The sequence below is a fragment of the Myxine glutinosa genome, chromosome 2, assembly GCF_964187855.1.
Source record: "Myxine glutinosa chromosome 2, kmMyxGlut1.1, whole genome shotgun sequence".
NCBI classification, from domain to species: Eukaryota; Metazoa; Chordata; class Myxini; order Myxiniformes; family Myxinidae; genus Myxine; species Myxine glutinosa.
This window is the reverse complement of record NC_136262.1, coordinates 1,110,527-1,133,929: the sequence shown is the minus strand read 5'-3', so window position 1 is coordinate 1,133,929 and position 23,403 is coordinate 1,110,527. Positions and strand designations below refer to the sequence as shown.

At 44.0% G+C, this 23,403-nt stretch overlaps 1 protein-coding gene across 5 annotated transcripts in view; it reads left to right on the top strand.

Annotated features, from left to right (window-relative positions):
• Positions 1–23,403, top strand: part of LOC137422104 (uncharacterized) — a 235,562-nt gene that overhangs the window by 4,367 nt on the left and 207,792 nt on the right. For 3 of the 5 annotated variants that reach the window (XM_078772898.1, XM_078772899.1, XM_068108855.2), the window contains 2 exons: positions 1,735–2,201; positions 10,656–10,787. In XM_078772898.1, coding sequence (XP_078629024.1) covers positions 2,129–2,201; positions 10,656–10,787 — 205 coding nt within the window. In that variant the 5' untranslated portion in view covers positions 1,735–2,128. Of the gene's footprint in view, positions 1–1,734; positions 2,214–10,655; positions 10,788–23,403 lie in introns of all 5 variants that reach the window. The other 2 variants (XM_078772897.1, XM_068108856.2) reach the window with 1 other exon arrangement.

Genomic DNA, 23,403 nt, shown 5'->3' with positions numbered 1-23,403 from the left:
AGGTGGAAAGAACTGGGAAGTGGCCGTGTGCTGTGTGCAGGAAGGATGTCGGAGTGAACGCCATTCAATGTACAATGTGCGCTGAGTGGGTTCATCAAAAATGTAGTGGTTTGAGAGGGTCATTAACCAGTGTGGCAGCTACATTCAAGTGTAAGGTGTGCACAGTGGGAGCTGCAGATGGAGGAAATGTTGAGTTGGATCTTGGAGACGGCATGAAGCTGGAAGGTGTGAAAACATTTTGCTGGTGTCGTTGAAGCTGAAGGGAAAAGTGTATGCTGCATATGTGAGACGTGTTGTGATTTATGGGAGCGAGACATGGGTAATGAATGTAGAGCAGCAACGAAGGCTGGAAATGGTGGAAATGCGAATGGTTCGGTGCATGTGTGGAGTATCGTTGAGAGAGCGGAAGACAAATGATGAATTTCGAAAGATGATGGGAATAGAGCCTGTGATGGATGCTGTGAAGAGAAACTGGTTGAGATGGTTTGGTCATGTGTTGAGGAAGGATGAAAGTGACCGGTTGAGAAGAGTGATGGAAATGAATGTAGAGGGAAGTAGAGGACGGGGAAGACCAAGAAAGACTTGGCTAAAGGTGATGTAAGAAGAAATGCGGGCAAGGGGGTTATCAAGGGGAGATGCAGAAAATAGGGCAAAATGGAGAAGATAGTCATGGGGACTGCAAGGCTAACCCCCGCTCTTGCAGGGAAAATGGCCTTAAAATGCCTTTGTTGTTGTTGTTGTTGTTGTTGTTGTGTCTGTGCTCCGTGTGAGTCTTTGTCTGTGAGGTGGTGTGCGTGCGGTCTTTGTGAGACTTTGTGTGTGCTCTGGGAGAGGTCCTGTGCTCCGTCTTGGCCTTTTGGTCTGTTTTGGTCTTGCGTCCTCTCTGTGCATCCGAGATGGGATGGAGGTGCAGTGCTTCACACAAGCCTTTGCATCTGCTCTGAGGAGTGCCTGCTCTCGTGACTTTTGGTATCTCAGGTGGTGTGCCTGCCCTCCTTGTGAGCTTTTGCATCTGTGACACGGTTGCCCATTGTGTTTGTGAACCTTCGAGTCTGATGTGAGGGATGTGCAGTCCTGATGATCCTTCCAGTCTGTGCGAGCCTGCCTTCATCGAGGGTGGCCCTTTGGCACACTCACGGTCCTTGCGTGACCATCGTCCATACGATGCGGCTAGCCATTGTGTTTGTGATCTCTGAGCATTCATGTGGGGTGCACCTGCAGTCTATGCCAATGTCTGGAGGGATCTGGGGGGTTGTTGTCATTGTTCACCTCTCATCGGGGATTTGATAGAGGTTTGTGTGTGGTCTTCTTTGTTGCGTCAGGTTCTGTTTTAATTTGCTTTTGCTGTTTTGAGTGCTCTGTACATTTTATTTGCATTTGGTGTCTTTTTTGTTTTATTATTTTGTTCTCCTTGTCAATGCATTTATTATTATCATTGATGGTGTCACCTCCGTGCGTGAAGGGCAAAATAGGGCAAGGCTAACCCCCGCTCTAGCAGGGAAAATGGCCTCAAAATGCATGTTGTTGTTGTTGTATTGATGGTGTCACCCATTGCATTCTAGTTTATTATGTCTTTTGGTTCATTTTCTGAGAGGTATTTTCAAGTGTGCTTGGTGTGTATTCTCAAATTTAAGATCCTTCTACCTGAAGGTTAACTATTTACACTGACATTTTGATCAATATATTTTCTGCTGTTTTCATAAAAACCCGATTCGTTTTGGCTTCTCATTTCAGATCTCTTCCTTCTGGGACACCAAATCCATTCGGCCTGTCTTGGATGTTTTCTTTTATTTTGTTTGTATCAGTTAAACTAGGCTATGAACGATTGCCCTATACCACACTCAGCTAGGCTGGGTCAGATAAAGCAAAGCATACAAGTTGTCAAGTTTTCTTTGGGCTTGCTGCCGGAAGTCGAGGTGTTTCATGAGGTAAAGGAAGAGAAAGTCGTGGGTGAAGATTTGAGAAGAGAGTGTTGTAAAAAAACATCAGATAAGTGGTTACTTGACTTGCGGTGAAGACGGATGCTCCCACTGCACCTCGCTTGCCGCAAAGTGAGGATTTGAGTGACAGGACGCCGGGTGCTCTTGGGCAGCCACGGCAAACTGCTCGCTCTTTCGGGTCGGCCGCAATGCCCTCTGATTTCATCCCACTACTTGGTCCTGACATGGATCTCAACTCGCCTGAAAGCCTTTACTCGAGAGGTATTTGGGAAGGTCTCTGCATTGTTTTTCTGTTTGTTCAATAATTACAATTGTGCTTTGTTCAGCTAGCAGCTTTGTTGTTATATTTGTTCCATTAACGGTCCCTCACAGAAACCTTGTATATTTGTTGTGTATATATATTCCTCACAAAATAAAAAACTTAAACTGTGAAATTGGCTATGGATTCACAGTTCAGAAATTTCGTAACAATGTGTGCAAACCTTGGCTCGATAAATAAACCCAATCAGGGAATTGGATTTGATGTTAGAATGATCATCACCTGGACTGAGCAATCCTGAAATTTTCGTCCATATCACATGTTCCACAGAATCCGTGCATATCTCTGCACACAATTCCTGGCGATACCCTCTTTAAATTGGTAACCTGTGTGATGCAAGATAATTTTAGAATGGCTGAGTGTTATTTGACGTCGTCAAATGAGTTAACTCATGATGCCATGGGGATACTTCAATGGGGGATGACTGGGGCTGGCATTTCTTTCCGGTACCTTATCTTTTCTAGGGCATCCACGAGGTGCTGTGGGACTGGACGGCCCATGGAAACCTCATTCAGATTGTCCAAATGTTACAACGCCTTATGAGGATCGTTATTTTGTCATCCTTTCCAGAAAGAAGTACTTTTCAACAGCATGGTTTATACAGAATGACCTACAAGGAGCCAATCAACCATCAAATTTTGAGCTGTTCGGAACACGTCAGTGGTACAAAAGGTCCAGAAGATGCATATCACTCAAACTGCATTATCGATGACAGTGCATACAATAGGGAACGTGCCATAACAACTCGAGGGTGGCCCTTTGGCCCCATGTTATTTCCAAAAGTGAGTTTAGATACAACAATGGATGCGTCTGAAGATAAGCTGGGAGTGATTTGCTAATTTTCTCATGAGGTAGCATTATCAGTGTTGGGGACAGTGTAATTGTACGGGCCGAAATTCAAGTTGGCCGTATAACCGATCTTGTGTTCCTTCGGAGGGATGCTTTGACTGGTGTCCAATACAAGTAATTATATAATCATGTCCTTGGTCCCTCTGGGCAGCAGTAAGCTCCCAACTTTATCTTTATTGATGTGATACCCATCCATACCGTGCACGAAACTCTGCACTTCAGGGCCACCATTATCTGGCCTTGAACCGGCCGATGTGATCTCCATACCCGGCGTCCTGCTTGTGGTCTCTCCGTCTACCCACAGTCTCTTGATGAACAGAGGTAGTCCTGGTTGAAATGGAAGTAATCCTGTAGTGTGGTTATGTTTCATCCAAATGAAGCAGCACTTACACGGAAGTAAGAATGGACGGAAAGGGAAAAATAGTGCAACATCCCACAGCGAGAGCTGGATCTTTTGATTTTATTGATGGGAAGACGTATACAAGCTTTTATAGATTCAGTGGTGGTCACACACACACACACACACACACACACACACACACACACACACACACGCATTAATAAAGCCATTTCTGTTAATATAAACTTGTCTAATCATTTGTGTGCTGCCAATTTACATATTCCTTTCCTAAAGCTGTTATTTGCATAATTATAGTCTTGGCTTCCACTGACATCATGTTTACTAATGGAGTATACAATCAATTTGCTGATCTTCTTCGATCAGAGGATCAGAATGGAGTATACACAATTATACAGAGTGAGATGTTTGTTATTATTGCTTGTTTTGTTTTTTCCGTCAGCAACTTTTGTTGTGAACATGTTGGTGCCAAATCAGCATTGATTATTGCCAGATTGCCTCCTATCTCTTGTATAATAATATGAAATAGGCAAAGCCGAGAAACTAACGAAAAACCGGAGAAAAAGAAATTACTGAAAAATATAGAAAAACTGAAAAAAAAGTGTTCTACGTAAAACACAATCACCATTTAATAGAAAATGTTTTGACATAATGTTTTGTCTATCTTGGGAAAACTATCAATTCTATATTTTGTATCCAAAAATTACCTCATCGGAATGACTGAAGCAAATCTCGATTGCATGGTCTAATGACATATGGGCTTGAGCTTGTATACTCGTATTGAATGAACTAGGGCATGCCCGTACTATATATATGCCCGTACTATATATATATCTAAAATTATATCCCCCCCCTCTATTTACATGAAATGGTTTGGTCCATTCGCAACGCCAAAGCGAACGGCGAACGGCTTGCGAGTACGGTGACAATCCCCCCCTCTATTTACATGAAATGGTTTGGTCCATTCGCAACGACCACAGAACCCCCCCCCCCCCCCTCTATTTACATGAAATGGTTTGGTCCATTCGCAACGCCAAAGCGAACGGCGAACGGCTAAATCGCCATAGCTCGGTAACTACTTGTCCGATTAATTTCAAACCTTGAAAAGGCACATCCTCGGGTCCCCAGCAATATACCTGGCAAGTTTCAAGTATATCGGACCGGTAGTTGTCGAGAAACAGCGGTCGCATACAAACATACAAACATACAAACATACAAACATACACACACACAGAGATTAGTGGAATTATAGATAGATGAAATGGGATCGCCCCCTAGTGTGGTGTCTGACAAGGAAATTACGTTCACAGACTAACACAGTGCGGCTCAGACATGCCCTTGACTGACTATCTTCCGAAGGCCAAATAAATAAATAAAAACAAGGAAATCGATGGAGGTGAGCCACAAATTAGTTCCCCAAATGAATGAATGCAAGGCACGTGATAAGGTGGGCGTGAGTGATCGCTCGTCATTCATAATGAGCTCTGCCATCCATCCATCCAGTGCATACAAGGTCTGCCTCTTCCTCATCTTCCCTCAAATATACCCAGCATGTTCGATTTCTCCAGACTCGTTTTCTGCACACACGATTAATCCAAAGTATAAGTTTCTGTTTTATAATCAACACTTCAAATGTACAGTCACGTGAAAAAGTAAGTACACCCCATGTAAAGTTTTGACTTTTTCAACATATTTCAACATACAGCTATTTGATCTTCATTTCAACAATATTGATAGATAAAGGTGATATAATACAACAAATATCATGAAACATTTACATTTTGTAGTCTATTGTATAATTTAAATAAACATAAATGCAAATTTCGCATGTGGAAAAAGTAAGTACACCCTTGGCTCTAATAGGTGGTATTGCCCCCTTTGGCAGAAACAACCTCAAGAAGGCGTTTCTTATAACTGTCTACCAGTCTCTGACATCGACTGGGAGAAATTTTTGCCCACTCCTCCATGCAGAATTCTTTCAGATGTGCGATGTTTGAGGGATTTCTTGCATGCACAGCTCGTTTCAAATCCCCCCACAACATCTCGATGGGATTGAGATCTGGGCTTTGACTTGGCCATTCCAGAACCTTTCATTTCTTTCTTTTCAGCCAATCCTTGGTGGATTTACTGGTATGTGTAGGGTCATTGTCATGTTGCAAGGTCCACCTTCGGTTGAGCTTCAACTTTCCGACAGATGGCCTCACATTATCCTCAAGCACCCTCTGGTACAATGAAGAATTAATAATGGATTCCATGATGGTGAGCTGCCCAGGCCCTGATGCAGCAAAGCTGCCCCATACCATAATCTTTCCACCACCATGCTTTACAGTTGTATCAGGTTCTTGTGGTCAAATGCTGTCTTTGGTTTTCGCCAAACATGTCTTCTGGTACTGTGGCCAAATAGCTCTACCTTTGACTCCTCTGTCCAGGGCACATTGTTCCAGAAGTGCTGGTCTTTGCTTTGGTGTTCATTGGCAAACCTTCGTCTTGCCCTGATGTTCTTTCTGGACAGAAAATGTTTCCTCCTGGCACACCTCCCATGTAGGTAAAATTTGTGCAGCCTCTTTCTAATGGTAGGCTCGTGCACTTTGACAACAGTGGCATGAGATACCTGTAGGTCCCGTGATGACATTCTGGGGTTCTTAGAGACTTCTTTCAGCATCTTGCGGTCTGCTCTCGGGCTGAACTTGCTGGGGCGACCTGGCCTGAACAAGTTGGCAGTTGTTTTGAATCTTCTCCACTTGTAGATGATCTTCCGGACAGTCGAATGATTGATTTCAAATTGTTTGGAGATCTTTTTAAATCCCTTCCCAGACTCGTAGGCATCTATAGCCTTCTTTCTGAAGGCCTCAGAGATCTCTTTTGATCTAGGCATGGTGACGCCATACACTTCAACAACAAAGAGCAAACCAAACTAAATGTCTGAGGTTTAAATAAGACAGGTTCCTCCAAGATCCTCTCTAACGATGTTCTAATCATTTGCACCTGAGTTGGTGCACTTGATTCTAATTTTAGGTATTTGAAGTAGTGATAAATGTCGGGGTGTACTTACTTTTTCCACATGCGAAATTTGCATTTATGTTTATTTAAATTACTAGGGCATGCCCGTACTATATATATATATCTAAAATTATATCCCCCCCCTCTATTTACATGAAATGGTTTGGTCCATTCGCAAAGCCAAAGCGAACGGCTTGCGAGTACGGTGACAATCCCCCCCCTCTATTTACATGAAATGGTTTGGTCCATTCGCAAAGCCAAAGCGAACGGCAGTTACGAATCGCAGTTACGATGAATCGCAAAGTAGTTTTAATTAGTTTTAAAACATAGTTTAACGCCAACATAGCGCCAACATAGTTTGCCAACGTGAAATAAATGAATACGCTCTCAAATGTGCCGTCCGAGGCAGAGTCTGTTCGCCACGTTCGGCACACGTGATAGCTCGCTGCTCTCTGATTGGTTGAATCGTTTTTTGGACAAAGCTCGGTAACTACTTCTCCGATTAATATGAAACCTTGAAAAGGCACATCCTCAGGTCCCCAGCAATATACCTGGCAAGTTTAAAGTATATCGGACCCGTGGTTGTCGAGAAACAGCGGTCACAGACACACAGACATACAGACATACAGAGATTACTGGAATTATAGATAGATACAATGGACTACAAAATGTAAATGTTTCATGATATTTGTTATATTATATCACCTTTATCTATCAATATTGTTGAAATGAAGATCGAATAGCTGTATGTTGAAATATGTTGAAAAAGTCAAAACTTTACATGCGGTGCACTTACTTTTTCACGTGACTGTATGTGTTGGTATAATTATTTCGACCACTGATTTGTTTGTTCTTGCAGTCCATGGAATTTTTAACATTAGTCTCCAAAACCACATTTCAAATCTGGGAATCTTCTTCCTTCCTATTTTTCACTATCCACAACTCACATCCTTGCATTGCAACTGCAAATACCAGATCATTCACCACTTCCACTTCGTTTGTATAATCACATTTTTATCTTTTCAGATATTTATCAATCCCGGCATTGTTGTTCTCCCCAACGCTAACCGTCTATTAATATCTCATTCACATTCTCCACTCACTTCAATCTTAGAACCAGGAAGATGAAACTTTCCAATATTTCCACATGATCATCTCCCAATCTGAACACGTCGATCTTCTTAGTTGATAAGATTTTTGGCTTTTTAGGTTTAAATAAAGACGAGCTTTTTCACTTTCCTCCTTCAATTTCTGCAGCAGTTTCATCAAGTCCTCTTTACTTTCCACCATCAACGTACCATAGGTTTTTGAAACATTCGCCAATCCTGACTTGAGCCTCTGCCATCCAAGTTTGATTTCTGCATGATGTACTCACGATAGCAGATTGAACAAGTAAGGGGAAAGAATGAACCTCTGTCTGACTGCTTATCCAATTCCAAACCATTCTCTCTCCATACTTTGTTCTTCCTGTAACCTGTTTAGTGTGCAGCTTCTCATCAGACACGTCAAGTGCTCCAAAATCTCAATTTCTCACAGCATAATCCACATCAATTCATGATCAACACAATCATATGGTTTGGTCATTGGAACATTTTCTTGGATCCATATTTTGGAAATGGTATGTAAACTGACTGCTTCCACCTTTTAGGCCATACAATCCTGCTCCAGATAGTGTACAGATACCTGTTAGTCAAACTTTTGATTGCCTCCTTCCCAACTACCTTAAAGTTCCATTGGCATTTCATCGTCACCAGGTGCTTTTCCATTTATCAGCTCTTTCAAGGCTACACGTTCCTCACATTCTATCACCATTGGTTCTTGCTCATATTATTTCTTCAGAAGGTTGCAATCATCTGGCTTTCTCATTTGGGTAGTTTCTGTATAGTGACTCGTCCTTCCAGCTACCTTTCACCTGTGTTTCTTCTCTCAGATATTTTCCTGTTCTACTCTTAAAGCCCGCAATCCTAGATCTAAACTTTCCTGTGATCTCTTATCTTTTTTTAAAGTTCTCTTGTTTTCCCCGCTCTGTTGTCACTATCTCTATGCATGCCTCTGAAATAGCTCGATGCATGCTCTTGTTATTGGAAGTTGGCGTTTGGCTTTTTGATGACCTCTCTTGATGCACCTTTGGTTTTCACCTCTTGTTCTGTCTGCAATATTTATTGCCTCTTTTGACCTTCGTCTTTCTGCTTGCTTTTGGAATGTTGGTTTTGGTCTCTTCTTTTACAATGTCTTCAACTTCAATCTATCTGGCATTTTGTCAACCAAGTCTAGCTTTGCAAAACAACATTTTACCTTTACCTAAAGTAGTAGTTCTCAACTGGTGGTCCATGGTGACTTTTTTTCGGTGGTTCACAGACAGGAACATTGCCACATAACATATTTAATCAATAAATCAAAAATATCCTTGATAGCCACATCACTTGGTCACTCATGTCCAAATATTAGCTTCCGAGCTCAAAAGGTGCCTGAGATATTGGCCAAATGAGAAAGAAAATAAATAAATGATAAATAATGGAAACAAAAAAATAATAATCATTAAAAAATTAAATTATTAATCAATTCGGTCAAAGGACACATAAACCACCACCATTTCATCAGAATCTGCAACTCAAAAAAAAAAATTTTGTAGCCATTAATCGAATAATTAAATAATTAATTGATTAATTAATAAATCAAAAATAGCCTTTTCAGCCAAATCACCTGGTCATTGGCATGTCCAAATATCAGCTTCCTAACTCAAAAGGTGCCTGGGTTAATGGTCAGAAGAGAAAGGAAATTTGATTGATTAAATAAGTACTTAATCGCTAATAATTAAATAACTCCTCAATTAATTGATTATTCAAAAAACAAAAAATACTGTTTTGACAAAGGACCTGCTTACGACTGTGCCGAAATTTCAGCTTCCTAGCTCAAAGGATGGCTGAGATATTGCCCAGACAAAAACAAGAAAGAAAAACAAACAAACAAGAAAACAAACAACCAGAGTGAAAACTGAGTACTCCCTTTCAGCGTGCGTCACTGCCGAGCCCCCTTCGGTGCCCGGCAATGACGATATGCAGCGCCTGGAGATGGCATAGGAAAGGAGCGGTGTACAACAATCACCAGACATTTGAATACAAATAAATCAAATAATTCTGGAAGTGTACGAAGTTGTTATTCTGGCTTCTTCCTCTTCCTGATTGGCATCACAGTTAACTCAAACGTGATGAACGCCACATTCACCTACCAGCATATATGAACCCCCTTCCTCTCCTGCCTCCCCCCCTCCCCTCCCCTTCCCCCCTCCCCTCCCCTTCCCCCCTTCCTCCCCATCAACCCCCCTCACCTTCCCTTCCCTCCCCTTCCCCCCTTCCTCCCTCTCCCCCCTTCCCCCTCCCTCCTCCCCCCATCCCCCCCTCCCCTGCCAGGCAACGCCGGGTACTTCTGCTCGTACCATATAAAGGGGCCTTTTATTTGTCAACCCCTCCACCCCCCATAGATCCCCTTAATGAGCGCAAATCTTGAATTTGATTTGAAGGCCATTAACTAGACCTATTGTCCAATGTATATTCCAAGTTTCAGATAGTTTCAATGTGTAGCCTTTGCGAGATATGAGTGCCAACACATGATGGATGGACGGATGGACAGACACAAACATTATTTTGAGGGTTTTCCAAATAAAACTCAAGAATGTGGAAACAGACGTTGCTGAAATTTGGAACATATTACCTCGACGTACAAAGTATATACTTCTGAAATTTGCAGCAGATTTTGTCCAGTAGAAAGCGAGAAACGTATTTTCAGTCCCCATGTTAGTGTTGCATACAGAGAAACGATCCCTTGTATAAAGGGAGGGGCGCTTTGCGACTCCCTTGATTGCAGCGGTGCATTTTTGTAAAATAGCTTTGGAAATCAAGTAAATGAGGGTGGTCGAATGCTGAACACTTAAGATGAACAAACTAGTTCGGGCAGTTGTATATATCAGATGTGGCTCTGCTCTCATAACAAACAAATGTGAACTTTGATGGTTGGGAAGAAGGGGATCATTGAAGAATAACAAATGATGTATGATAGAGGTGACGCTTTCTAACTTTGGATCACCATGTTAATTTCATTTCACCCTCATCCTCACCCCACCCTCTCCCTCCCCCTTTCCTCTTTCCCACCCTTACCTTTCCCTTCCTTAAACCCACTCTTACTGTTTTAGGTTCAGTTTATGATTTGCTGCCCAAGGAGCTGCAGCTTCCCAGTAGTTTGAGATCGGGTCTCGCACCCGCTGCAGAGTCCAGGGACGTCGAAGCCGAACGTGTTTCCGGCAACATGGCTGTCCCGTCTGCTGGTATGCTTTTTGCCACATGGCCCCGCCTGCTGACAATGAGTCACACCGCAGGCGAACTCTTGCACTTTGCTCTAATTGTTGTCCACACCCCCAACCCCATTCACTTTTCCTCCCATCAGTCCTCTTGTCTGCCTTTCTGAACCCCTTTTATTACCGCAGACACATTCACACACTTTGGGCCATAGTCGTGAATGCTTTTGGTAGCTTGTCCCGGTTGTTTTTACGAGTGTGATTCCTTGTATCTCATGTGCCACCGAAGTAGAACTGTTGTCTATGCAGTAGTCTTATAGCTGCAGGCGAGTTTAATTTGGTTCATGCTCCTGGCTCATTGCTCTTGGGTCCTTGATGCTTTTGGAGTTCTCATGAAGCGGTAATCCGAAGCCGAGTGCAGCTGTTCGTAGAAATTGAACGCATATTCCGTTTGCGTGGCAATGTGATCGGAGAATAGCTGAGGTTATGTGTGGTGCAAATCCTGCGGTGTTCTCGATAGCCGTGCATATTCTCTTGGCATCATAGCATTTGTACATTTTGATTATCACTCGGTTATTTGCAGCTTTAATTGAGTGATTAAGAGAAACTCCTTCCAAAATATTGCACACAGTAGTGTTTGTATTTGCCGATTGTAATTCTAGATCATGTATTGTCCTGTTATGTCACAGACCGACGTTCATAGTGTCCGGCAGCTTTCCCTTTGATATATCGTTCCACTTAACGTGTTTCCCAAACAGATCAGCATTGTGAATGTCGGCACAGTGGTGTCTATGATTAATTTATTGGGGGATACTTTGGGGGTTTCCAGTTTCTGGTGCATTAGTTTTCTGCTCATCTGTATGCTTGCCTGGGCTTTATGCCCACCTGGGCTTTATGCCCGCCTGAGCTTTATGCCCGCCTGGGCTTTATGCCCGCTTACCGTACTCCTGGTTTTGTGTGACGTTTATTGATACATTTTTGACACTTGTCACACAATGCCTGCGTTGTCCTGGATGACCACTCTGCGGTTGAAATGTTGGACTCTATCCTCACTTGTCGGGTAGCCGGGTAGCCACAATTCGGTAGTGGCGTTCACTTTTCACTTTGCTGTACGATTGCACTCGGTGATGTCGCGATTGAAATGTGCATTTGGCTTCAAACATTCCAGTAGTTTTGGATACACTGTTGGGTATGCTGAGTGCAGCAGGAGGTGAAATGTCAGAGGTTTACATGATTACATGATAGCAGCATGTGACGCACACTGTTCGTGGATTGGCACGCACACACACACGCACACACACACCTTTGTGCTTATATTGTTGTCCGTTTGTCTTGGTGTATTTTTTCCCATGTGCTGCACTTTTCCTTGAACGCCTCTTTTTACTTAAATATTTGTGCATATATCGTACCAGACTCTTTTGCACGCATGTGGTAACTTATTTTACTTTGTTGCCAAGTATTTTTTAAACATATGCGCAAACACTAGGTCGTTTTTGTTCCAGTTGTGCCAGCTGTTACATTTGCACACATGAGCTCGTCAATTAGATGATGCGAGCTGATGGCCTTCCCCGCTAGACTAGACGTTCTCTCTACCTGACGTGCACAGGAGTCTGGTGTTTAACAAGCGAGATGAAAGCATGTGTTGTTACAAATGTGTTGCAATGAGAGCACATGTGTTCACCTGAACCGCTCTCAAAAGTGCTGTGTTGTGCTGCAGGTGGTAAAGCATTGTAACTATCCCCGTGCTCTCGCACGCCGTGCAGCCGCCTCTAAAAGCAGTCACCCTTGGCTAGGTAACCACCCCGTGCGACTACACTACTGGAGACCCTTAAAGGTTACTTGCTTGCTTGTATGCAAACCATGTTTTAATCGAGCAAAGCTTGTTTATTTCCTCTGCCATGGAAAAAAAATCAATAAAATCTGCCTGAGTGAGAATGGCATCTTTTAACTTTTTTATGCTTGCATGATGAAGTTTGTACCCACCATGGTTAGGGCAGAGGCCACTCGCTGCCCGTGGGGTATACTGTCGAGGCCGATGCTCGTTTGCACCATTGTGGCCCACGAGTTCAAATGCAAGGTGTTTTAGAATGAGATTAAACAAATATTCCAGGCCTGCTTTGCTTAGATTGCCAAAAATATTGCAACCAAAATAACCAGAGCCCCTTTTCCCAAACACGTGTCGGGGATCGGAAAGCAATTGCCATTGGTTTTTAATTCCCGAGATCGTTTAAGTTGCATGAGGCCCGTAATTTTGACCTCGTGCAACGTAAACGATCCGGTTGACTATGCGGCCGAGACCAGAGAATCGCTCGTCGATCTGAGAAACGGAACGTGGAGATAAAAATATTGATGCCGCACTCACCACACATTCCAAAGTAGATTCCAGAGGCGAATAGGTTTCCTGGTAATAGGGCCGGTCAAACAGGTTGCCGCACGATACCAACACCACATGTAAACAGGCAGAATTTGTGGATGTGTGTTGCTCTTGCCTGAGATGCTGATTTGTCATGCTATTAATACTTGCATTTGCATTTTAGCCCCCATTTCTGAGACTTGCAGTCGTGATGGGTTATCTGGCACCATCTCGTAAGTGAAGCCAATTTAATGCCAGAAGCGCTCTCCTTTCCTCTTCTTCCACCCACCCCCGTTATTCACATGCAATGGGCTAGCTGGGTCCAGTTTCAATAACAGTTTCCGCTAATAACTGCCTGCTTCTATCCTTGCCTCTCGCCTGGCTGTGGCCTCTGCTGTCCTGTCCTTTTGTTCGATTACTTTTAATTATTATTATTATTATTATTATTATTTTTTCTGTGCTCTGCATCCATTGCTTTTAAATCCATCTTGTGAACCTTCTCTCCCTGCCCAGCCCTCTCCTCTTCAACCAATATTTGAACTTTCTCAAATGTTGAGCCGTGCTACAGCTGAGCTGCAGGGTGCACACACAGTACATGCTTGATATTCATACAATACATTGTCTTAAACGTTTGGAGACGGGAATGGTTTAGCTACCCAAAGATGGTATCATTTTGTGCAGCACTCGGTAATTACGCGCAAGTCTCTACTTGCCGATGTTGATCTGCTCGTGAGCGGTCGCGAGATTCGATGAGGAAGCGTCTGCAGCTCAGTTGTCGCATCCTCGATGAATGGTCCCGTGCCATGCACCCAGGTCTGCCTTTGATTCGGCACCCTCTCCGCTCCGCACTTGCTGTGGGTTTTAGCTCGCCTTTCATGAAAAAAGGGAAAGAGTAAAAACAAACAAACGGCTGTTGCATTTTAAATGTAACATAGTGGGTTATCCCTTTGACCACAATCTATGTATATTAAACAATGGTGCAACTGAAGATTATTTGTTAACTGCAGGGCAAACGACGCAATCTCTGAATATCTAATGGGCTGCACGTTTCATCTGGAGCAAAAATATAGCAGCTAACAGTTACCTTGTTTGGTCCTATTATTCGCGTTTTAATATGAGATAACGACACGATGTAGCTCCCACGTGATGCGTAATGAACGAGTACATGGACAGTATGGTGTGTTTTTGCACACACGGTACGCAACCTAGCGGGTGGGCTATTGGGGTTGAATCGTACGATCTTGCACGTTGTGCATCTACCAATCAGTTGTGGCTTTGACAAGGTGGATGGAAGTGATAAAGGATGTTTGTTGTGTAATCGTGTGGAATTGCTGAACGGTTGGCATTAAGAATCGTTTGACACAAAGGGCTACGGATTACTGTCACTCAGATTTAAAATCGTTAATAACTCCTTTTAATGTTACCCTGGGACTTTGCAGTCATGTAAAGACCCATATGTGAGTAGCATCACAAGACCGAGGAAGTTTCCTTAAAAGTGCAGTGAATAATGCAGATTATCTACGGGTACGATGGACCGAACGTTGAAAAGCAAACCAGTTTCTCCTTCGTTAGTTGCATTCTTTCCTCTGGGAGAAATCATTAACTTGACACCAAAGGCAAAGATTTTAACAAGGAACTGAAGAGCTACTCCGGCTTGTTGCAGCACGGTCACGCGTCCGAGTACTTCCGTTCCCGGGGTGGGCAGCCGTTCAACGCTCCAAAACCGAGCCGTAGGATGGTTACCTTTCCACGTAGGTTTAAAAAAAAAAAATTGTATACTAAGTCGAGGTTCGTGTAATAGCGAACACATAAAACGTACAATAAAGGGAGCGGGTGACAAGAGTGGGGAAGAGAGAGGGAAGCACAACAACAGTAGAGAACAGGGACATCAGAAGATCTGTGGAAGAGAGAGGGCTGGGGCATGGGGTACATGGTATAAGCAAGATGGACACCACTTTGGACTTTCAGGAAAGAAAACGGAATTTGAAGGAGGTGGATTTGGGGTGGATTAATGGGGATGAAAAGATCAAGGGATCAAGGTTTGAACCTCTTCTCAGCCATACTTGTGACTCAATTGGGCCTCTTTAGCCAATGCAGAATAATAAAAGATGCATCTCCATGACAACGATTACAATAATGTAGAATTGGTTTGTTTGCATTTTAAGACTCTGTGTGAATGACAGTAAGATTTTTATATTTTCAGCTTGAGAGTGTTGAAATATACTTCCATCCTGAGGTACGTTTCTGCTTATGTAAGACCCGAATCGTTGCTTGTTTGGCCGATCGCATACCCACAGCAAGTGTCTTTTGAGAGGGTTTTAAATATTTTTTTATACATCTTTACAATCATTTTCATTCATCTCTGCACCACTCTACACATCTCACCATTTATCAGGATTTGTTTTCATGTGTGAACTTCCAAAGTAATTGCTTAATCTTTGTATTATCCCCTTGATCATCAATGTTTGGGATTTTGTGAAGACATATAACAAGGATAACTGGAAATGCAATAAATTATCTTGGGTATCTAAAATAGACTATTAATACACAGAAATACTCCACTGTTTGCTTTTGTAACTTATTTGCACGACAGTTTGTTTATTCCCATGAGCATCTTCCAGATTTTGTTTCATTCCCATGAGCATCTTCCAGATTCGCACATTTTATCGATCACCGTGTTGACGTGGTTATCCGGTCCACATTGAAACCTCGGCAGCTTTTAAAAGGATTGCAAATCGTCATCGTTTTTTTTTTTTTTTTTTTTTTTTTTTTCTTTTCTTTCAATCTCGGTTTTTTATTTCACTGGTCAATAGAGAACACATCAGATTGTGCGAGTACCATAAAAGTGACGGCCATGCCGTTTGAGGTGCCCGCGTGCCTTGCCCTCCGTTTTCATAGCGCTAAAACAGCCACCACCCTTTCTTGCCCTGCCCCGGAAGTAGGCTCGACTGGCCGGCGTGGATGCATATAATGTGGAATCCACGTAAAACACGAACAAATCTGTTTCTGACTAACATGACGTGGCCAACTTTCTCCTCACCCAATAGTTGTTGTACATCGCTCCTTTCCTATTCCATCTCCAGGTGCTGCATGACGTCATCGCCGGGCACCAAAGGGGGCACGGCGATGACGGGCGCTCAAAGGGAATACTCAGTTTTCACTCCGTTTTCTGTCTTTCTTGTTTTTGCTTGCAAAAACGAAGATTTTTCATGTATATTGGTTGGTCTTGTGTGTTATTCTGTCTCTGTCTGTCTCTGTCTGTCACCTACAGGTCACAATTTTCAACCTATCTTCACCAAACATCACCAAATGGTAGAGTTGGCCATAAGCAAGAAGCCTATTGTTTTTGAGGTCAATAGGTCAGCATAGCCCAAAGGTCACCAACTTTTTCAAATTTCTCAAATCCTCAATTTTCATCCGATTGACTTGAGAATTGAAGAGGATTTGCATATCTGGCCACTGAATTCAACCCCCAACTATTTTTGAGGTCAACATGGCCAAAAGGTCAACAAAGGCCAGATTTCTAAAATCCACAATTTCCCTCAGATTGACGTGAAATTTGAAGAGGATTTCCAAATCTGGACGCTAAATTTAACCATCAAGTATTTCTGAGGTCAACATAGGCCAAAAGGTCAACATAGGCCAGATTTCTAAAATCCTGAATTTTCATCTGATTGACTTGAACTTTGAAGAGGATTTGCAAATCTGGTCACTGAATTCAATCACACATTATATTTCAGGTCAACAGAGGCCAAATTTCTAAAATCCTCAATTTTCATCCGATTGACTTGAAATACAACAGGCATTTTAAGGCCATTTTCCCTGCTATAGCGGGGGTTAGCCTTGCGGGCCCCATGACGATCTTCTCCATTTTGCCCCATTTTCTGCATCTCCCCTTGTTAACCCCCTTGCCGGCATTCCTTCTTCCACCACCTTTTGCCAATCTTTCTCGGTCTACCCCTTCCTCTATTTCCTTCTACATTCATTTCCATCACTCTTCTCAACCAGTCACTTTCATCTTTCCTCAACACATGACCAAACCATCTCAACCTGTTTCTCTTCACAGCATCAATCACAGGCTCTATTCCCATCAGCTTTCACAATTCATCATTTGTCTTCCTCTCTCTCAACGACACTCCGCACATCCATCGAACCATTCGCATTTCCACCGTTTCCAGCCTCCGTTGCTGCTCTACGTTCATTACCCATGTCTTGTTCTCATAAATCATAACACTTCTCACACATGCAGCATACACCTTTCCCTTCAGCTTCACTGACACTCCCCTCCTCGTCAACACGCCACTCGGTTCCCTAAACTTTTTCCATGCACATCTCACTCTACCATCCGTTGCCGAGTCTGATCTATCTTCTCCATTCAGCATGTTTCCTAGATAGCAAAATGTTTTCACATCTTCCAGCTTCACGCCGTCTCCAAGATCCAACTCAACATTTCCTCCATCTGCAGCTCCCTCTGTGCACATCTTACACTTGAATGTAGCTGCTACACTGTTTAATGACCCTCTCAGACCATTACATTTTTGATGAACCCACTCAGCGCACATTGTACGTTGAATGGAGTTCACTCCGGCACCCTTCCTGCACACAGCACACGGCCACTTCCCAGTTCTTTCCACCTCACCACATCCTTCGCCACTTGCCATCACCTTCGTTTTTCCGATATTCACCTTCAGACCTTTTGTCTCCATACATTCCTTCCTCTTGTTCATCTTCTCCTTCAGTCCATCCATACTCTCCCCAATCAACACCAGATCATCTGCATACAACTCCCACGGCAAACCCTCCTTTACATTCCGATCCAGCACATCCATCACAGCTACAAATAATAGTGGACTTAGTACCGACCCCTGATGCACTCCCACCTTCACCTCAAACTCGCCACTGTTCCTGTCTTTCGTCCTTACAGCTGTGCGCGCTCTCTTGTACATTGCCATCACTACTCTGATCAACCATTCCTCCCCTCCTAACTTCCTCAATGCCCATGTCAATACTTTGGATGGAACCCGATCGAATGCTTTCTCCAGATCAACAAACCCAAGAATCGACTTCTTCCTCTTCTCCATGTACTTCTCCTGCAACTGCCTCACAAAATAGAGCGAGTCTGTCGTTCCTCTTCCTGGCATAAATCCAAACTGCATTTCGTCGATCTTCACTTTCTTCAATTATCCTCCTCTCCAACACCCTTTCCAATACCTTTGTTCCATGCTCCAATAACTTTATCGCTTGATACGAGCCACAGTCCATAGGGTGACCTTTCCCCTTGTATAGAAGGAGGAGGGTACTCATTTCCCAATCCACAGGAATGCGGCCTTCTTTCACCACCAGATTACAGATCTCTGTCATTCTCTTCACACCCCAACTTCCCGATGCCTTCATATCTCCCACAACTCGCGTTGGCCCTCCTGCTTTTCTACTCTTCATTGCTTTTATCGCTTCCTCAACTTCCTTCTCGGTTATCTTCTCTGTCGGTCCTAAAACTGGGTTACTCTCGATGTTGCCGTCCCATTCATTCTCTGCATTCAACAGCATTTCCATATATCTCTTCCATCTTTCTTTAATTCCATCTGTGTGTCCACAACGATTTGTCCCACTCCATCCTTCAAGCAACTCACCCCCATCACATCGCACCTGTCTTTCGCTGTCTGCTTTGCAATCCTGACTACCGCTCTCTGACCCTCTTCCGAATCCAAGCGTTCTCCGAACATTTTCCCATATGCCTCCTGCGCTTTTGCTACCTCTTTCTTTGCAGCCTTCTTTGCAGCCTTCTTTGCTGCCTTATAACTTTCATGCTCTGCCTCTTCTGCCCCCGTACCCTTCACCTTCTGCAATTCCTTGGACTTCTTCCTCTTCTCGTCAATCCTCTTTCCAACTTCGTCATCCCACCACCATGTTTCCGAGTGCCTCGGTGGTCTTCGTCCATCCACATACCTCACCAATGGCTCCCAACAGACTATCTTTCATTGACATCCAACCACTTTGAAGCTCAACCACATCATCCTCGACCATACTCACCTCTCTTTTAATGCCTCCCTCACTCTCATGTCTTTCAACTTCCACACCTTCATTCTCTGTTGGTACTTCACCCACAGAGCTCTCCTCGCACCTTTCACCCTTTTGTCGCAGACAACCAAGTGGTGCTGTGAAACAGCCTCCTCCTCCGGGATCACCTTTATGTCCCGGAGGTGCCCCCTAACTCGCCTACGCACCAGCAGGTAGTCAACGGTTGTCGTCGACCCACCTGACGTGTATGTAACAAGCTTATTGTCCGCTTTCTGGAACTGAGTATTACAAATCAACAAACCAGCTGCATCAGCAAACTTCAAAATTCTTTCAGCTTCTCCATTGAAGGAATGAATGATCGTTTTAAGGCCATTGTCCGCGCTAGAGCGGGGGTTAGCCTTGCGGGCCCCATGACAATCATGGTTCCCTGTTTGAGGCAATGTTTTTATGGCCGGATGCCCTTCCTGACGCCAACTCTTGGTCACGCTCTTACGATGCGCAGGGATACGGTGTACCTATTCTAAATCAGGGTACACACTGTGATCATTCATCCCAGCAAGCTTGTACTCGATTTGCCGACCTCGGAAGGATGACAGGCTGAGTCAGTGAGTCAACCCCCATGGCGTTAATACAGCGATCGACCGGGATTCGAACCCAGGATCCGAGGATCCCAAGCCGGCACCCTAACCGCTAAGCCAACATCAGGCTATAGACTTCTCCATTCCTCACACCATATCCGTAACCCCCATTAACTCCCTCAAAACCGTCTGTACTCTTTCCCACATGTCCATTTAGGTCTCCTCCGACCACAATAACTTCCTCATCTTTCACGTTTTCCATCAGCTTCTCTATCGCACACCAGACCTTGTCCTTCTCTTCATCGCTCCGAACGACCTGCAGAGCATATCCCGAGATGATGTTCACCAAGAGCTTTCCAATCATCATTTTCACCATCATCAACCTTTCACTCACTCTCGTCACACTCACCACACTGTCTACAAACTTCTCAGAAAACAGGACACCAACACCATTCACGCCCTCCGGGCACCCTTGCCACACAAACCTGTATTTCTGTCCCTGCCTACCCTTCACCATTCACACACCACTTCCCTTCCATCTCGTCTCCTGCATACAACATATGTCCACCACTTCTCCTGATCTCCCTGTCATTGTCCCTACATTCCATGTCCCAAACCTCAGAAACCGATCTCCACGTCGGGCATCAGACGTTTCGTCGTCACAAATGGAGTGATTTCCACGTTTGCTTCGATCGGGTTCTCCACCTTGATTTTTGACGAGAGGGAGTGAGGTCCCCCACGTGGTACTTTGGGCTGTACCCTGCCCATATGTAATTGTAATTGTCATGGTTCCCTTTTTGAGGCAATGTTTTATGGCCGGATGCTCTTCCTGACGCCAACCCTTTTTGTCACCTCTTACGACACGCATGGATACGGTATTCTAAACCGGAGTACACACCGGGCACGCACCGGGATTACACAGATATGCAGATTGACTTGCAATGTTAAGAGGATTTGCATACATGGTCACTGAATTCAACCACCAACTATTTTTTATGTCAACATCGGCCAAAGGGGTCAACATCGGCCAGATTTCTCAAATCCTTAATTTTCATCCAATTAACTTGAAATTTTAAGAGGTTTTGCACACCAGGTCATTGAATTCAACCACCAAGTATTTTTAGGTCAACATAGGCCAGGTATTGGTGAGGTATGTGGATGGACAAAAGGACCACCGAGGCACTCGGAAACATGGTGGTGGGATGATGACGTTGGATAGAAGATTGATGAGAAGAGGAAGAAGTTCAAGGAGTGGCAGAAGGCGAGGGGTACGGGAGCAGAAACAGCAGAGCATGAAAGTTATAAGGCAGCCAAGAAGGCTGCAAAGAAAGAGGTAGCAAAGGCGCAGGAGGCATGTAGGAAAATGTTCGGAGAACGCTTGGATTCGGAAGAGGGTCAGAGAGCGGTATTCAGGATTGCAAAGCAGATAGCGAAAGAGAGGTGTGATGTGATGGGGGTGAGTTGCTTGAAGGATGAAGTGGGACAAATCGTTGTGGACCCAGATGGAATTAAAGGAAGATGGAAGAGATATATGGAAATACTGTTGAATGCAGAGAATGAATGGGATGGCAACATGGAGAGTAACCCAGTTTTAGGACCGGCAGAGAAGATAACCGAGAAGGTAGTTGAGGAAGCGATAAAAGCAATGAAGAGTGGAAAAGCGGGAGGGCCGACGGGAGTTGTGGAGATATGTTGAAGGCAGCGGGAAATTGGGGTGTGAAGAGAATGACAGAGATCTCCAATCTGGTGGTGAAAGAAGGCCGCATTCCAGTGCATTGGGAAATGAGTACCCTCGTCCCTCTATACAAGGGGAAAGGTGACCCTCTGGACTGTGGCTCGTATCGAGTGATAAAGTTATTGGAGCATGGAATGAAGGTATTGGAAAGGGTGTTGGAGAGGAGGATAAGGAAGAAAGTGATGATTGACGAAATGCAGTTTGGATCCAGGAAGAGGAACGACAGATGCGCTTTTTATTGTGAGGCAGTTACAGGAGAGTGCATGGAGAAGAGGAAGAAGTAGTTTCTTGGGTTTGTTGATCTGGAGAAAGCATTCGATGGGGTTCCACGTGAGGTAGTGACATGGGCATTGAGGAAGTTACGAGTGGAGGAATAGGTTGATCATAGTCGTGATGGCAATGTAAAAAAGAGCGCCCACAGCTGCAAGGACGAAGGACGGGAACAGTGGTGAGTTTGAGGTGAAGGTGGGAGTGCATCAGGGGTCGGTACTAAGTCCACTACTATTTGTAGCTGTGATGGAGGTGCTGGCCTGGAACGTAAAGGAGGGTTTACCGTGGGACTTGTTGTATGCAGATGATCTGGTGTTGACTGCAGAAAGTATGGATGGACTGAAGTAGAGGATGAACAAGTGGAAGGAATGTATGGAGACAAAAGGTCTGAAGGTGAATATCGGAAAAACGAAGGTGATGGCAAGTGGTAAGGCATGTGCTGCGGTGGAAAGAACTGGGAAGTGGTCGTCTGCTGTGTGCAGGAAGGGTGTCGGAGTGAATTCCATTCAATGTACAATGTGCGCTGAGTGGGTTCATCAAAAATGTAGTGGTTTGAGAGGGTCATTAACCAGTGTGGCAGCTACATTCAAGTGTAAGGTGTGCACAGACGGAGCTGCAGATGGAGGAAATGTTGAGTTGGATCTTGGAGACGGCGTGAAGCTGGAAGGTGTGAAAACATTTTGGTACCTAGGAGACATGCTGAATGGAGAAGGTGGATCAGACTCTGCAACGGTTGCTCGAGTGAGATGTACATGGAAGAAGTTTCGGGAACTGAGTGGCGTGCTGATGATGAGGGGAGTGTTGTTGAAGCTGAAGGGAAAGGTGGATGCTGCATGTGTGAGAAGTGTTATGATTTATGGGAGCGAGACATGGGTAATGAACGTAGAGCAGCAACGAAGGCTGGAAAGGTTGGAAATGTGAATGGTTCGGTGGATGTCTGGATTATCGTTGAGAGAGAGAGAGAGGAAGACAAATGATGAATTGCGAAAGATGATGGGAATAGAGCCTGTGATGGATGCTGTGAAGAGAAAGTTTGAGATGGTTTGGTCATGTGTTGAGGAAGGATGAAAGTGACTGGTTGAGTTTTTTTTTTGTTTTTTTTAAATATTAGTCCGTCAGTCCGTCCGTCCGTCCGTCTGTCAGTCCGTCACGCAAAGAAGTTTTCCGGACTTTTTTCCTAAACGCTTAATGCTAATGATTTCAAACTTGGTACATGGTTTTCTCATGATAAGTTACAGATCAAGTTCGAACTTCACGACGTTTCGATCATTTTTGACAAAGTTATTGCACTTTGAACTTTGAGAATTCTGATCATTCTGATGGCCTTACAAGGGTACCATTGGCTTTACAAGCTTTGGTCCCCTATTGTTTATGTTCAGATTATTAGGGGACCATTGGCCTTGTAAGCTGTGGTACCCTATTGCTTATGTTCAGATTATTAGGGGACCATTGTCCTTACAAGCTGTGGTACCCTATTGCTTATGTTCAGATTATTAGGGTACCATTGGCCTTACAAGCTGTGGTACCCTATTGTTTCTGTTCAGATTATTAGGGTGCCATTTGCCTTACAAGCTGTGGTACCCTATTGTTTATGTTCAGATTCTTAGGGTACCATTCGCCTTGTAAGCTGTGGTACCCTGTTGTTTATGTTCAGATTATTGGGATACCATTGGCCTTACAAGCTGTGGTACC